The 14,035-nt window shown below is 35.2% G+C and overlaps 1 protein-coding gene and 1 pseudogene across 1 annotated transcript in view; one reads left to right on the top strand and one right to left on the bottom strand.

The window, feature by feature from the left end:
• Positions 1 to 6,132, bottom strand: part of LOC100649308 (roundabout homolog 2) — a 29,048-nt gene extending 22,916 nt beyond the window's left edge. Inside the window, exon 1 of the mRNA XM_003399862.4 lies at positions 4,781 to 6,132. Coding sequence (XP_003399910.1) covers positions 4,781 to 4,841 — 61 coding nt within the window. The 5' untranslated portion in view covers positions 4,842 to 6,132. The remainder of the gene's footprint in view (positions 1 to 4,780) is intronic.
• Positions 6,133 to 11,103: 4,971 nt separating this feature from the next.
• LOC110119768 lies at positions 11,104 to 13,719 on the top strand (annotated as a pseudogene).
• Positions 13,720 to 14,035: the final 316 nt, after the last annotated feature.

Here is a 14,035-nt window from a genome sequence, read left to right on the forward strand (position 1 = left end):
TTTCAATCGAATTTTCGATATTCAATGTATACAAAGACGACGCAAATTACGCTCTTTAAAAATATCTTAATCAACATGTTACAAATAATCTCTTCCTATCTTGTATAAGGAAATGCAAGTGGATATAGATAATCTTAAAATTGAGAAAGAAATATATTACACAAGATTATATAAGAACATAAGATTTCATGGAAGCAGAAGTAGACGAAGAGGAACAAGGAGAAAGGGCAGAAGGTAGGTTGAAAGGTACATAGTACAATGTACCGCAGTACATTTGGCGAGTATCCAATGGTATGTATATCACGATAAACCGACAAAACGTTTCGAAAGAATCATTTTATATATTCTGAAATCGTTGTCATTTTTCATATTGTTATTTTTATTATTCTATTATCTTTTTGTACTTCTTGAACATTATCTCACGCGAACAGCATTTGCGACTAATAGGTTGTTGTCGTGATTTTTCAAGTGATTTGTATGTGCATGTGTGTTTGAGCATGTATGTCAGAGAAAAGGCAATCGAAAGAAATAACGCAGAAAGAAAGAAGGCAGAGAAGCAAGGAAGAAAGGAAGAGAAAGGGAAAGGGGAAAAAAGGAAGAAACAGTTTCATTACTTTCGATCCCTAAGAAGGATATTCTTGTAAGAGGGGAAGGTAGAAGACGAAACGGGAATAACCATTGAATTCCTTGAGACGCGAGGGAAACCTAAGACGTACGGAACCTTCGAAGAGGGTTCGGCCGACACACCCTACTCGAGTTCTTTCAAAGCAGGGCTGTCCAAAGTTGTGGAAAAAATAGCAGCTTTCTATTATTCGAAGAAAATCGATGATAGCTTTCTATTTCTATTTTAACTAATTTTCCATTTGTTCCTGTTCAAAGTACGTCTTTGTCTTTGTATGTCAAAGTTATGCGACTATTAAGGGATTAAGCGTCATTGCCGCTGAAACAACAATCTAGCGTTCATTGCTGAATAATAACCATAATAACATTTTATATTTTTATCCATATATTCTTGCTGTCAAACTCACGAATATGCTTAAATGTTTTCTAATATAGGTATACTCGCATACTCGTATATCACAAAAGTATATGATATACGTATATTGCATGTATAGTGTTTTCTTCTTCTTGTATTTCACAATATGGTGAATATGTTTCAGATTTTCAGATCTAAATCACTTATTTTAATCTGATATTCGATAAATTAAACAACAGCATTCACTTATTAGCTTGTATTATTACAGAAAATAAGGAGAATATATACTTCTAAAAGGTGTAGAAAGTATAAAATATTGGCGTAACATTTAAATAACCGTTTGATATCGTTATCGTCTTACATCTATTTTTTAAATACATTTTTCGTTTTACAGCGTCACAGCTTTTATTTTATGAAACAAGTACATGCGTATTTTACTTCTCTACTCTCTTCCATTAAACAAGATAGCTATGTACGAACGTGTATTGCTAATACGTATTACGTACACTGGTATTTCTTGTTTGTAGCGCATTCAGTATTTATTAAATTTGCATATCAGAATGTAAAACTTAAAATTAATATTCGATCATCGACATCTGTCAGTTTTATAGGTAACGCGCACTAAAATAAAAGAAAATCGTTCGCTTTGGTGTCATTATCTTAAGATTTTTAAAATGCACCGTTGTATCTAACATGTATAATGTAACATTTTTATTCATTTACTGTAGTTCAAGATTTTGTAAATTTCGCTCATTTCAAAATAATCGAATTATTGGAAATGAGAATAATTATATTAATCGAAGGAAAACAATATGAGGCCAATTAAAGACGAAGACTGTAACATTTTAATTTTTGCTCTTTTTCTTTTTCTCCTTTCTTCTTTTCCTCTTTTTTTTTTTTTCAAGCGTTACTACTGCTTCGAGAAGTATAAATATTAAGCATATTGCATAAGCGTTGATCGTTAGAAGCAGAACGGTCGATCTATTCCATTATAGAAAAATGCTCCAAACAAAATTTTCCAATATAGCATCGGGAATTTGCACGTAAAATTATATCGGCTATGGTTTCCTTATTTATTATTTTCTAAACGTCTGATATGTTTGAAATTCAACAGTATGTTTTTCAAGATTTTTAGCTGTTAAAATAATTGCCAATTTTTCTAGAAAACGTAGAATGTGAAAACAATCTTTGCGAATAAGAAACATGAATATCGTGAGTGTCATTGTTCTCGAGTGCTAATCTTCGACGGCCTAATATTCAGACATGGATATGTGAGAATTAAAAACATCCATCGGAAGAAGACTAACGAAGTTGAAACAAATTAAATTGTTGGAGTGGCACTCTTACGAATCGTTTAATAAAATGAGTTTACGCCATCCCATGATACGCTTTTAATCGAAAATGATTTTTTATTATTTCGAACAATTTTTACGTAATCTTGTAATCGATCTTATTAGGTTATATACAGATCTGTATGGTATTCTTTATTCTGTAGGTATGCCTTAACTTAGTCGACAGATATTGTAAATGTTGATGTATTGGTTATTCGTAAGGTTCACAGACAGCCAGATGGACAGATTCGCTTCGTACGAATCGCTGGTGGTTCGTTTCTATCCTGTGAAGTGTCGCGCATAACCTAATAGTTTCGTTTCACATCGGTGATACTCGGCTACCTTCGCCAGACTTTCCATCCACAAAAATAGACCAGCCAATGTCTATCATCCAATACCGTGTCTTTTTACTAGAGCGTAATCAACGCAAAATCATTCCTAAGCTGTATTGTCTGTTAGTGATTTATAATTTCATGCATTATCGAGAACAGTATTAAACGAAATAAATCTTTGTATCGTATTTCGTCTTTTCATCGTTCATTATCGTACATTATCGTTATTATGTATCAACTTAATAGAGAGAACAATATCATCGATACTCAGAAACAAGCAATATTTATTTAAGTCCACTATATGATATGTTACTGAAATGTTAAATTACTAAAGAAAAGAAAATATTGTACCTATATTTGGATATCAATTTCTTTCTTGCAAGTTTGGAAATTCTCTTTAACAGCTTAACAGCTTAGATCGAAGCTTAGATCAAATTAATTAGGAAAAACAATATTTGCAAATACAGTATCACGTATACATATAGCTATGCGGATACATATACATATAACACGTTAAATGAAAGAAAAAGAAAGAAAAAGAAAGAGAAAGTGTTTTATATCACAAATATAATTTTACATATATATCAGTTTAAAATTTCTCAATGAAATCGATAGCGTTATTCTTTACGGAGAATAAAAGTTCTCCCATTGAAAAAGTAACTTCCTAATTCCACCGTATAGGTGGAAAGAAAGTGGAAGGACATAGAAGCTGAGGAATATGGTTAAAGAACGTTTTTTGAATATGATCTTCTTCAAACTATTTGTCTTCCATATACATTAATTCCACATATATAGCGTATATGTAATGTAATAATTTACTCAGGAGGATTATGTCAAACTATTTATTTCGTGTCTAAAATATATATATAATGCACATAAAACTTTGTTATCATTATGGCGTTGCACTACTTACAATTAGTATAGTAATAATTTTGTGTTCATTTTTACAGTAGATATTTCATTGATCAATTTTTTACTGTTTTGATACATTTATAAATTAAATTCGCTTGCATGATTACACAAGCTTGAGATCAAATCTATCTATGCATGTATAATATAATCACGTTCTGATTGTTCTTTGAGTTTGCAAAGGAAACAAAAGATATTTATTTCCGCACTTGTAATCATCACTGCATACACATATACGTGTACATATACATATTAGACAGAATACTGAGACTTTTATCGACAAAAGCTGTATATGGAATCGTATTATAGGCATTGATTTATAGGTATTCTACCATACAACCTATATGTCGCTGCCTTTATTTAGATATCAAGTTCGCTAATTGTAAATTGTAACATAATAGATTGCGTTCCGTTTTATTTCAAACGGAAGCTGTATAACGACTTAAAAAAGTAATTGAATTAGTTGTACAGAAGTCATAATTATTTACTCTTTGTCATTGATCATGCTCGAATAATTTTTATTACATATCTGTTAAAAGCAACCATTTTCAAGCACGTGATTCCTCGTTGTCAGTGATATATTATCACCCCAATTTCACTTGACTTTTGTTTTTAACGTCGATTCAATGAGACCAACTTCACAAGAACAAAAGATTTATCTTCAAGGAACATTACCATTTGTGTCAGTCTCTTTTCTCATTTGTTATCGCACGTCTGAGAACAAGAGATCGTAAAAGAAGAAATATGTATCTCTGCTTGAACTCCTTTTTATTAAACTATAAACCTAACGGTTCGTTGTATTAAATTAAACAAAAAATTTCCAATTTATTGTGATTGGTATTACGGTATTATTGATAATTGGTATTATTACGTAGAAGTGTGAAAAAACTATTTTCTAAAATTAATCATTTCATTATGACAATGGTTAAGCGTCAAGAAATAATGACGATGACGGTAACGGTAATGATAAATAATTAACTATATTTTCTTTCCTCTTACGCTAGTTAAATTTATATACGATGTAGATGTGAAGGCCTGGCGTTGTGTTTAAAAAGCGAAAAAAGATATAAATCTCCGAAATGTACAAGTACATAGAGAACAGGAGAGAGAGAGAGAGAGAGAGAGAGAGAGAGAGAGAGAGAGAGAGAGTGAGTGAGTGAGTGTACGAGGGACGTCAAAGAAAAGTTAACAGATTTAGGAATAGAGAGATTTAGAAAGGAAGGGAGACTTACCATGTACCATAAGGGCGAAAATTGCTGTCGCGAACAAGTTTCTTAGCCACTCGTTGCGCATTTTTCTTTCGGATATCCAAAGATTCTGAAGAAGGTCGTGAATGACGAACGAGACCCTTTACAATCGTTGTAACTTGATGTTAATACATGTTGATGAAAATTCAATGGAAAATTACAGATGTATCCGAAAGTCGGATAAATAGAATCAAAGGCCAGAAGGAACACACGCACGATGTCGACGAGGTTAAACCGGTAAGAGCGGCCACTCGCGAGAGGATTCTCCTTTCGAGTTTAGAGCACAAAGTAGCTTTCCAGGCGAGAGGCGTATCTTTCGGCGTGACACTCGCGCGCGCCTCATTTCCATGCCATTACACGTTACCACAAAATACGCGTACGTACGAACATCCATACGTACGAACAACGCACACCCACACCCACATTATATTCGATACCCACCTACGCACACGCACTAACTATATCCCCATGTATTTGTATACCAGCTACGTATACATGTGTCACTCATCTATATTCACCAATATGCATACTATGTTTGCAGTAGCGTCAAGTAATGTTATGTTACGTTAAACCACTAACCGTCGGTCGATCACCGGCAGCCCCATTCTTATCGAACAAAACCGACAATTGCTTTCATGCGATGAACTTCTGACATCGCCGGAGCTCGCGCGCGCGCGCGCGCATGCACACGCACAGGCGCATACACGTATATATTAGAAATAACGCACATACGTGTTCGTAACACACGTTATACACGAAATACGTAAAGGAAAAGGAAATCACGACCAATGCACTCGATGTCACGTTTTTTCTAGCGCACTTTCATTCTCTTCCGAAGGAAGGGAGGGAGGGAGAGATGGGAAATAAGGGGAAAGAGATGAAAGAGGGAGAGAGAGAAGGAGGGAGAGAGAAAGAACTATTCTAATTCTTTGATCGATCCAAACCGCGCGTCCTCATTGCCACTTATAAACGTACAATCACTGATTCGATGCGTTTCGTATTAGGTATCCATTTATTCGGTCTTCTACTCTCTAAGGTTAGCATACGATCGATTGGTTCCGTATTTTCGAAGAACGGCGTTCCTTTCAAAATCGATCGCTTCGTGACCGACTGTCAAGCTACGCTCCGTTTCTCTGTTCCTTGAACAATTATTCTCACTTGTAATTATATTTGCCATTTTTCGACAAAAGAGTTAGCGTTGATTATCGAAAGAAATATGAAAATTGTGCGCACAATTATGATAATATATAAAAATTCAATCAATCTTGGAATAACGATAGTTTATAAATAACTACAGTCGACTCACCGCGACGATCGAGTCACGACTGAGGGCGCAGCAATTCTTTTCGTGTACCACGCGGCACTTCGGCTGCTTTCGAGTATCCTCGTTCATTCTCGTAACCTCTTTGGTTCTCGCCGTTCTCGGCCCTTGGTTCTCATCGTCAGTTGACGCTTCTCAGCAACAAAATATGTACCACGAACGTATACAAGTCATACGTACATCCTTATACACATATGTAACAATGTACTTCAATGTTTCTGTTCGAAATCTTATTATAGTACTCGATATAAGTAACAAACTTTTTCTGGCTTGGTTGTAGTAGCTAATCATTAATTTCTTCCTAACTATTTCATTTACCGAAATTATGGGTGTAACAGTGTGTGACCAAGAAAATACCCCAATAACGTTATTAATAATTTTTACGTAAATAATTGTAAATGATTGTAAAAATTTCACATTTCATATGTTTAACGTTTTCCTTCATATCTAACACATAGATATGATTATCAAGTTTTAATCAAATTTTGTTTATATAAATGAATGTGGTCGACATGCGTGTATCTACTATTACATGTGACCATAACCTTTTTCATCGTTATATAATTGTTTAGTTCATCTATATGTTGTGCAACATGCGATAAGCCTTGATAAATAAGATAAACCTCGACGATAATTGTATGTTGCGTACGCAGAATGACATGTACATGGCAGATGCGCGCGCGCGCGCTCATACGCACCATGCACAGTGCACAGTACTGCACAGTCAACAGCATACATCCGCTACCTGCATACCTAGAGCTTTATTTTTATGCAATTACACATAAACGAAAATTTGTTGTTACACAATCGAGCATTGTAATAGAGTTACGGGTTAGTCATAGAATGACGACACGTAGAAATTGTAAATAATGAAAGAAAGGATGGTCATAAATTTCGGTCAGACTGATAAAAGATCGAGTCTGCTTACATATAACGGCAATGAGGCAACGCGACTACATATAAGATTTTCAATGTCAAAGAACAGTTGCAACCAAAGTAGAAAGTTGCAATTGTTACAAATGTTAGAGAAAATAATAATTTATAACGAACGGTTAATGATCGAGAAATGCTAATCAACGGCGTAATTCCAAGTAAGTATGTAGTCGTCGATGCCGGAAACTCACTGACTGGTCAATACTCATTGAACGCTAATAGCAATCGCAAGTTTCCCTTCCCTGTAAATAACCGGAAATTTCACAAAAGTATATTGTGTGCCAACTATCGTTGTTAGCAATTTAATTAACTTGCAAATAGTTGAAATCAATATTCCCAATCAGATATACGTAGAATCGAATCGACATTGAATGAGTTAGAAACGTAATAGGGACAGACAAATTAATAATGTATAAAGTAGTTTTTCAACAACTTGACGATTATTTGATTTAATTATACTTGTAACACAGAGATACGGAAAAATAATGCATACAAAACGACGAGCTACGCAATGTAAACCAATGTTTTTTTCTAGAACGATTAACGATCGATTTGGTAGGTTATCTAAAAGATTCGATTTGTAAATGTATCCTTATAGATAGAAGATATCTTATAGATAGCAGATGCTCCCGGATATAGCAACGGCTCAGATAAAATTCTTTTCGATAAAAAAGGCAAAATATAAAATAAACAAAAGTTAATCGACAATTACGTTATTTATACGTTATCTATAGTTTGCAAGATGCACGTATTGCTCGTCATGACTTGAAATTTCAGTATCATCCACTTGAACGGCTGTTAATGCTTGACATTCGTTTTCAAACGTGAATCGTTGTTCAGTATGCAGAAAGTACTCTAGAAGGTCTACAACTATCTGATGACGTGGTCTATTGAAAAAGTCACCTATATTTTCATGAACATTCATCGGGCATCGTGAGTGCAATACGTATCTACATATGTATGGAAAATAACTTACAATGTTGAGACGAAGCTGGTGCGTTTTCTAATATGTATATATATTTTTATGGTTTTGAATAAAAGTGACAAAACTGGAAAGAAATTACTTTACCTAAGTAAAATTGAAACGAATCCTTTGATTTCTGGATGTGTTCTCAAATAAATTTCATTTTTCTTTCTCTCGATACATTTTCTTGAATTTAAATTGCATTTCTGACGTCTGTTAAGAGCTCCAATATCATAATTTAGCGTACCATGAGCCGGATCTTTTGGATGGAAGGCATGAATATTTCTTGGCAACCGATCCATAAAACGTACTTATCACTAAACAGAAGACAATATTTTTAGGCTTAGGCTGTTCCGGTACAGGAGGGTGCAAGAAAACGTTTTAATTTTGAAAAGAAAAATTCGACGATTAACAACATGTCCCTTATTATGTATTCAATTAGTTGCTAAGCAACGAATCAAACAAACTTTTCGTCTACATAGAATTATACGATTCCTATTGCCTGTATCGCAAGATTGAAATAGGATACCGATTGATGTGACGAACACAACGAAAAAGGAGGATCATGTGTTATGATCAAACTATTAAAAGTTAATCAAGCAAAATACAGAGGTAAGTATTTTGTTATATATGATATCTATATGTACAATCAATACATATATATGATTGCGTTGGAGTATATGTATCACGTATGCCAATTAAAAGGTACAAATATTGGGTTGGTAAATAAGTGATTGCGGATTTTGTCAATACCACCTATTGACAAAATCCGCAATCATTTAGTTGCCAACCCAATACAATGAAACTTTTGTCGGGGCACTGAAACGTAGACGTGTACACGTATCACATGTTATCGTTACAAGTTGAAACCATTTCAGCCGCTACTTCCGGTGAAATTCTTTATAGAAATTTTTCTTTGTTTCTTCACCGGTTTCAATATCGTATACATATATTATATATAAAATAAGTGCGATGTAGCTAATAGCGGTCATGTCTGTGCACGGTGCACGAAGAGGGTTTCCTTTGTTGGGGAATTCCAGTGAGCAAGAAATGATTACATAACGATTCTACATATGTTGTATTAATTTATCTTCGATCGATCGCTTTCCTAATTTTATTATTACGTTACGTCTATTGTCGAATTATATAATCGGTATATTATCGATCCCATCCGAATCTAACGTGATCGCGTACTTCGTTTGTTCGTTGTTATTCGCAAATTCTCATCAATTTCGATGCATTCAAGTTAGTTCTTCGTTGAAAACATATCCCGTTAAACAACATTTTGCCATCTGTTGGATTCCTTACAACGATTACGAAGATATCGATTCGAAGAAGACGAAAGCTATTATACGTATTATACCATATCAGCAACGATCCATTTAATTTTAAGCATATCCGCGTAAAGCTTACGTTGCATCAACTTGCCAAATTTTCTTGATTCATACATACGTAGGTAGATGGAGAGATTAACCAATGGATGAATAGATAGACGAGTAAATAAATTGTAATAGAATTGGTAATAAAATCGGACTAAAGTGTCTACTACATAAGGACTTTTTCACTTTCGAAAAGGCATCTCTCGACGTAAACGATTTAGATCAAATTACGATTTTTAAATTATGACTTACGTTTGAAAATCATTTAAATATATCGAACAACTTGTTTGTGTTTGTTTGTTTGTTTTTGTGTGTGTGTGTGTGTGCGCGTGTGCGTGTTTGTGTGTGTGTGTGTGTGTGTGTGTGTGTGTGTGTGTGTGTGCGTGCGCGTGCGTGCGTGCGTGCGTGCGTGTGTGTGTATGACTTAAAAGCAACACGACTTATGAGCAACGCACAAAACGCTAAAATAACGAATTCTCGATTTTCTGGGAAACAAATAATTGTCGTAATACACTGGAGAGAGGGAAAGACGAATAGCTAAGCTAGAGAAGATCGGGAAACGATAAGCGGGGATAGACGATCTAGATAGAGAGAGGAAACTCGTCTAACATATAACGACTGACGGAGAATTACCATGAAAAGTGGAAAGGAAGGAAAATGAGAAAGAAGATCTCAGGTACTAGTGCGCGTTTGCCTGGCATAGAAACATTCGAAATTGTGCCATAAACTCGGTAGAAATAATCACTGTCTCGTAGATACACATATACATCGAATTAGATTTGAAATTTGATCAACTACACATGTTTACGGTAGCGGTCGCGATAACGTTGTTTTATATCGCTCGTGTGTTGATGCACTGTACTCATCAAAATATAATAATGCGGTATCGAACGGAGCGTTTATACGAAAATGTTGCTTCGATAACGTCGATGGCATCAACGATCATCAAAGTCGTTGTAATTTAAAAAATACGTTGACGATAACTCTACACGATATGCCTGGTAACGGTAACGTATCTGGCACGCGACCTGTTGTATGGCCTGTATCGAAAGTAAGTATCATGCGATAAACAATACACGCATTTTCATTTTTATGCTTTGTAACAATTCGTGGAGTGCGTACAAACTATTATGGCACTTTCACCTTTGTTTCATTTAAAAAACACGAGCATATAACATTTTGAGAGAACTGGGACAGTTGGGATTGTTGGAATGCGCTATTGCGTTGAGACTGAGATTAAACATGACATAATAATTTCAGGCGAATCTACTCAGTTCATTTCAATGTTTTCGATTGACACGTACACGTGTAAATATTCAATGAACATTAATACGTTTACTCATCCGAAATCCGTTTCTCTACGACTAAACAACTATTCGTATAAGATATACGTGACTTTTCTTACTAAGTCGCTGATCCTACATACGCTACTATGTTCTTCCTCTCTTTGTAATTTCATTTGGTTTGAGATACATGTACAGTGTACATATGTATGTGCGAAAATTAGATTATTGCAAGGTCGATCATTCGAGCAATTTCGACAAGTATCGAGTGAAAGGAAGTTGATGTCGTCATGTAATACTTTTCAGGTAAGTTCAGAATAGAGGATAGATCGGAAAAGGAAATAGCAAATAAGCGAGGACATGAAAACCTTAACGCGAGAGTGAATATGAAATGCTTTTGTTTTACAGTTTGCGTTTCTAACGATTAAATTGTTCGAGTTTGGAAGGAATTGCACCGCAACAAGAGCGAGGATATCAACATCTTCTTTATTAAGACTGATAAACGGTATGAAAACAGTAAAGTGACTGAACAGTGTGATAGCGTGTTCACTTCCCTAAATTTTTCGCGTGCTAACATAGTAATATTTGCAAGTATTATTTACATTATCCCTTACCTGATAGTACTTGTTTATTTCGCTGTTTCAGCCATAGATACACGAGCTTATCACAAAGCCGTGTTATGGTATAACATTACGCAAATTATCTTGAATGGAATTTTGATCGCCATTGGCACGGGCGTGCTGTCTCATGTTTCCACACATTCTAATGTTTATATCATTCTGGGTTTGGTACTGATGTTTCTTACTATATCCTTGGATTACGTGACTTCGTTTAACATTACCGACCAGTGCGAATCAGCAGCGAGAAAGAAAGAAATGTTTAACGTACGCCAGTTGAACCTGGGGAAGTTCGTCACTACCAACAATTTTAGCTTGTGTCGTAGAACTGACTCCGTTATTTCCCAAATCGTCTCTTATCAGACCAAATTTCAATGAAAAGGATGGTACGAACTTGAGTGTAATTCTTTATATTGCTACATTTCTGGCTATAACTTGTCTCGCGAACATCATTATATTTTGCTACACATCATACAGAATGATCTTAATACAAAAATCAACAGCACTCGCGGACAACAACACGTACAGAATTAATACGGCTAAAAAAACGATACTTTCTTCTTCTTACGCTGCTTCTTCTCCATCCTTTGATGGAGGCGCCCTGGGTGACCAACATTCTTACTGCTGCTGCTTTTACCGACTTATGGTTATTAAAATTCTCACGAATGATTCAACCGATTCTCATGTTGTTAGCCATTTTACCGCCGCGAACGATATCGTAGGCTTTTTTGTACTTTAAGTCGAATCGGAGGTTCCCTAACAAACGATCGAAATCGTTGTCCTTTATCTCTACCGTCTCTTTCCTCGATAGCAGTACACTAATAATAAATTTTCTGTTCTTTCTTTCTTTTTCACTCCTTTCCCTAATCTACATTTTAATATCGGTCTTTAGTTTACCGCGTTGGTATTTTTTAAAGCTCCTTTCGCCATTTGCCTGCTCTCCGCATAACGATCAAACATTCGTAAGAACATTTTGCGAAAGAAGAATGCATAGCAGGTGGTTCGGGTATATTTTTATGTGTCAGAAGATGCAAGTGATGAAACTTGCACAAACATTAATATTCGTTGTAGACACGATTACTAATTGCATCGACACGTGATCCAATCACAAATCGTGTAGCAAACAATATACTTTTATATAATTGGAAAACTTATCAAACCGTTACGATTAAACGTTATCAAACCGCAGGGTTGATCATTGTGATTTCTGAAATTGTGGATTGGCTTTTTCTTTTTTTGATAGTGTATAACGAAGTAACGCCTTCCGAAGTATTTTCAACAAGTATAACATTCTATGCTGTGCTCACAAATTTTATAGAATAGCTTGCCCTATACTTTATTTGTAATTTCGTGCAAGATTTCAGTTTTAATTCAAACCATTGTTCGAAGCCATCGAATCGATGATATGATATGAACATGGTAAGAGAATCAGAGGACCCTCAGAATGTGGCTGAATGTAAGTAAAACGAAGTAGCTGGTGCCCTTTTATACCCACATCTACCAGAGAAAATCCCTACTTCTGATTGACCAAAAAACAGTTTATCGCCCTTGAACCATTCTGTTGGTGATCAAAGGAACGCGTTACCGCAAACGAGGATCTATATCTCGTTGGTGTGTGTGTTACTACGCGCGTGCACAGAGCTGTGCAACGTGTATCGAACTATTATTGGTCGTACCTGTATACTGTACTTATACATATTATAGATGAATAAATATATACGTACTAGATTAGATCGAGATAGATGCTATACAGTTACGCAAATTGAGAGCTCGATGTCACGCGGCTCCTTGAAGCACTCCTAGAGTTACGTGACCCATATGAACGAAACGCGTGAGCAGTATACTGTCTACGCGATCCATCTCCTCTGCGATCACCGCTTACCACGACTCCAAGATTTCGTAGCTCAATGTCGCAACGATACCAATTATTAGCTCACATTAGTATCAACTAACCAGTGATCTTGTGCTTACAAAGTATACCGAATGTATTGTATTTCTTCTTCGGCAATCTAGTTATCCAGTCGTCTTACCATAATTAGGACAATATAATCTGATATTTTATCAGAAACTATAATTCTCACCGTCTTCTAATCGATGCTCAACGGCTCGATTAATATCAAATATCGTAATTTTTTTTATCAAATCCAAATTACATCATAAGTTACCATCCACACGCCGTTGACGTAGCTATAGATACATATTATAGGTACAAAAATTGATTTTTTAAAATAGGAAGAAACGAATAACGATATCGAATATGGTAATTCCTATTTTTATCAAATTCGTTACGTCATAAGATCATAAGACAAGGTCCACGTACAACTGATCCATGGATATTTGTGAAACTTACTCTTTTAAAATAAGATAGACTGTATAATATATACATACGTAATAACAATTACGGTTAATGCATGACAATGTTTCAGGAAAACTTTCAGGCTTTCAATAGCCATACTCGCACTATGTAAGCACTTGTTTCTACACATATCGAAATAAAAATTAATTTTAAATGAAATGTCGCATAAGTGATTCAATCGTGCTTCCTGGCTAGCATCGAAGCATTTTGTAGAACAAGTTTTAATATAGAAAAATAAATTGAAACAGACAGAGTGAACGAGTTGATTGTAAACGTTTAATTAGATGTTTGATTGAAAAGTTCATAAGAAACAGCAACTTTACTCTCAACTATGACAAAGACAACTTGATCTATTACATTCACCGAAGAGTAAGTTCGACGCAGTGG

This window comes from Bombus terrestris, chromosome 12, assembly GCF_910591885.1.
Source record: "Bombus terrestris chromosome 12, iyBomTerr1.2, whole genome shotgun sequence".
In the NCBI taxonomy this organism is placed as follows: Eukaryota; Metazoa; Arthropoda; class Insecta; order Hymenoptera; family Apidae; genus Bombus; species Bombus terrestris.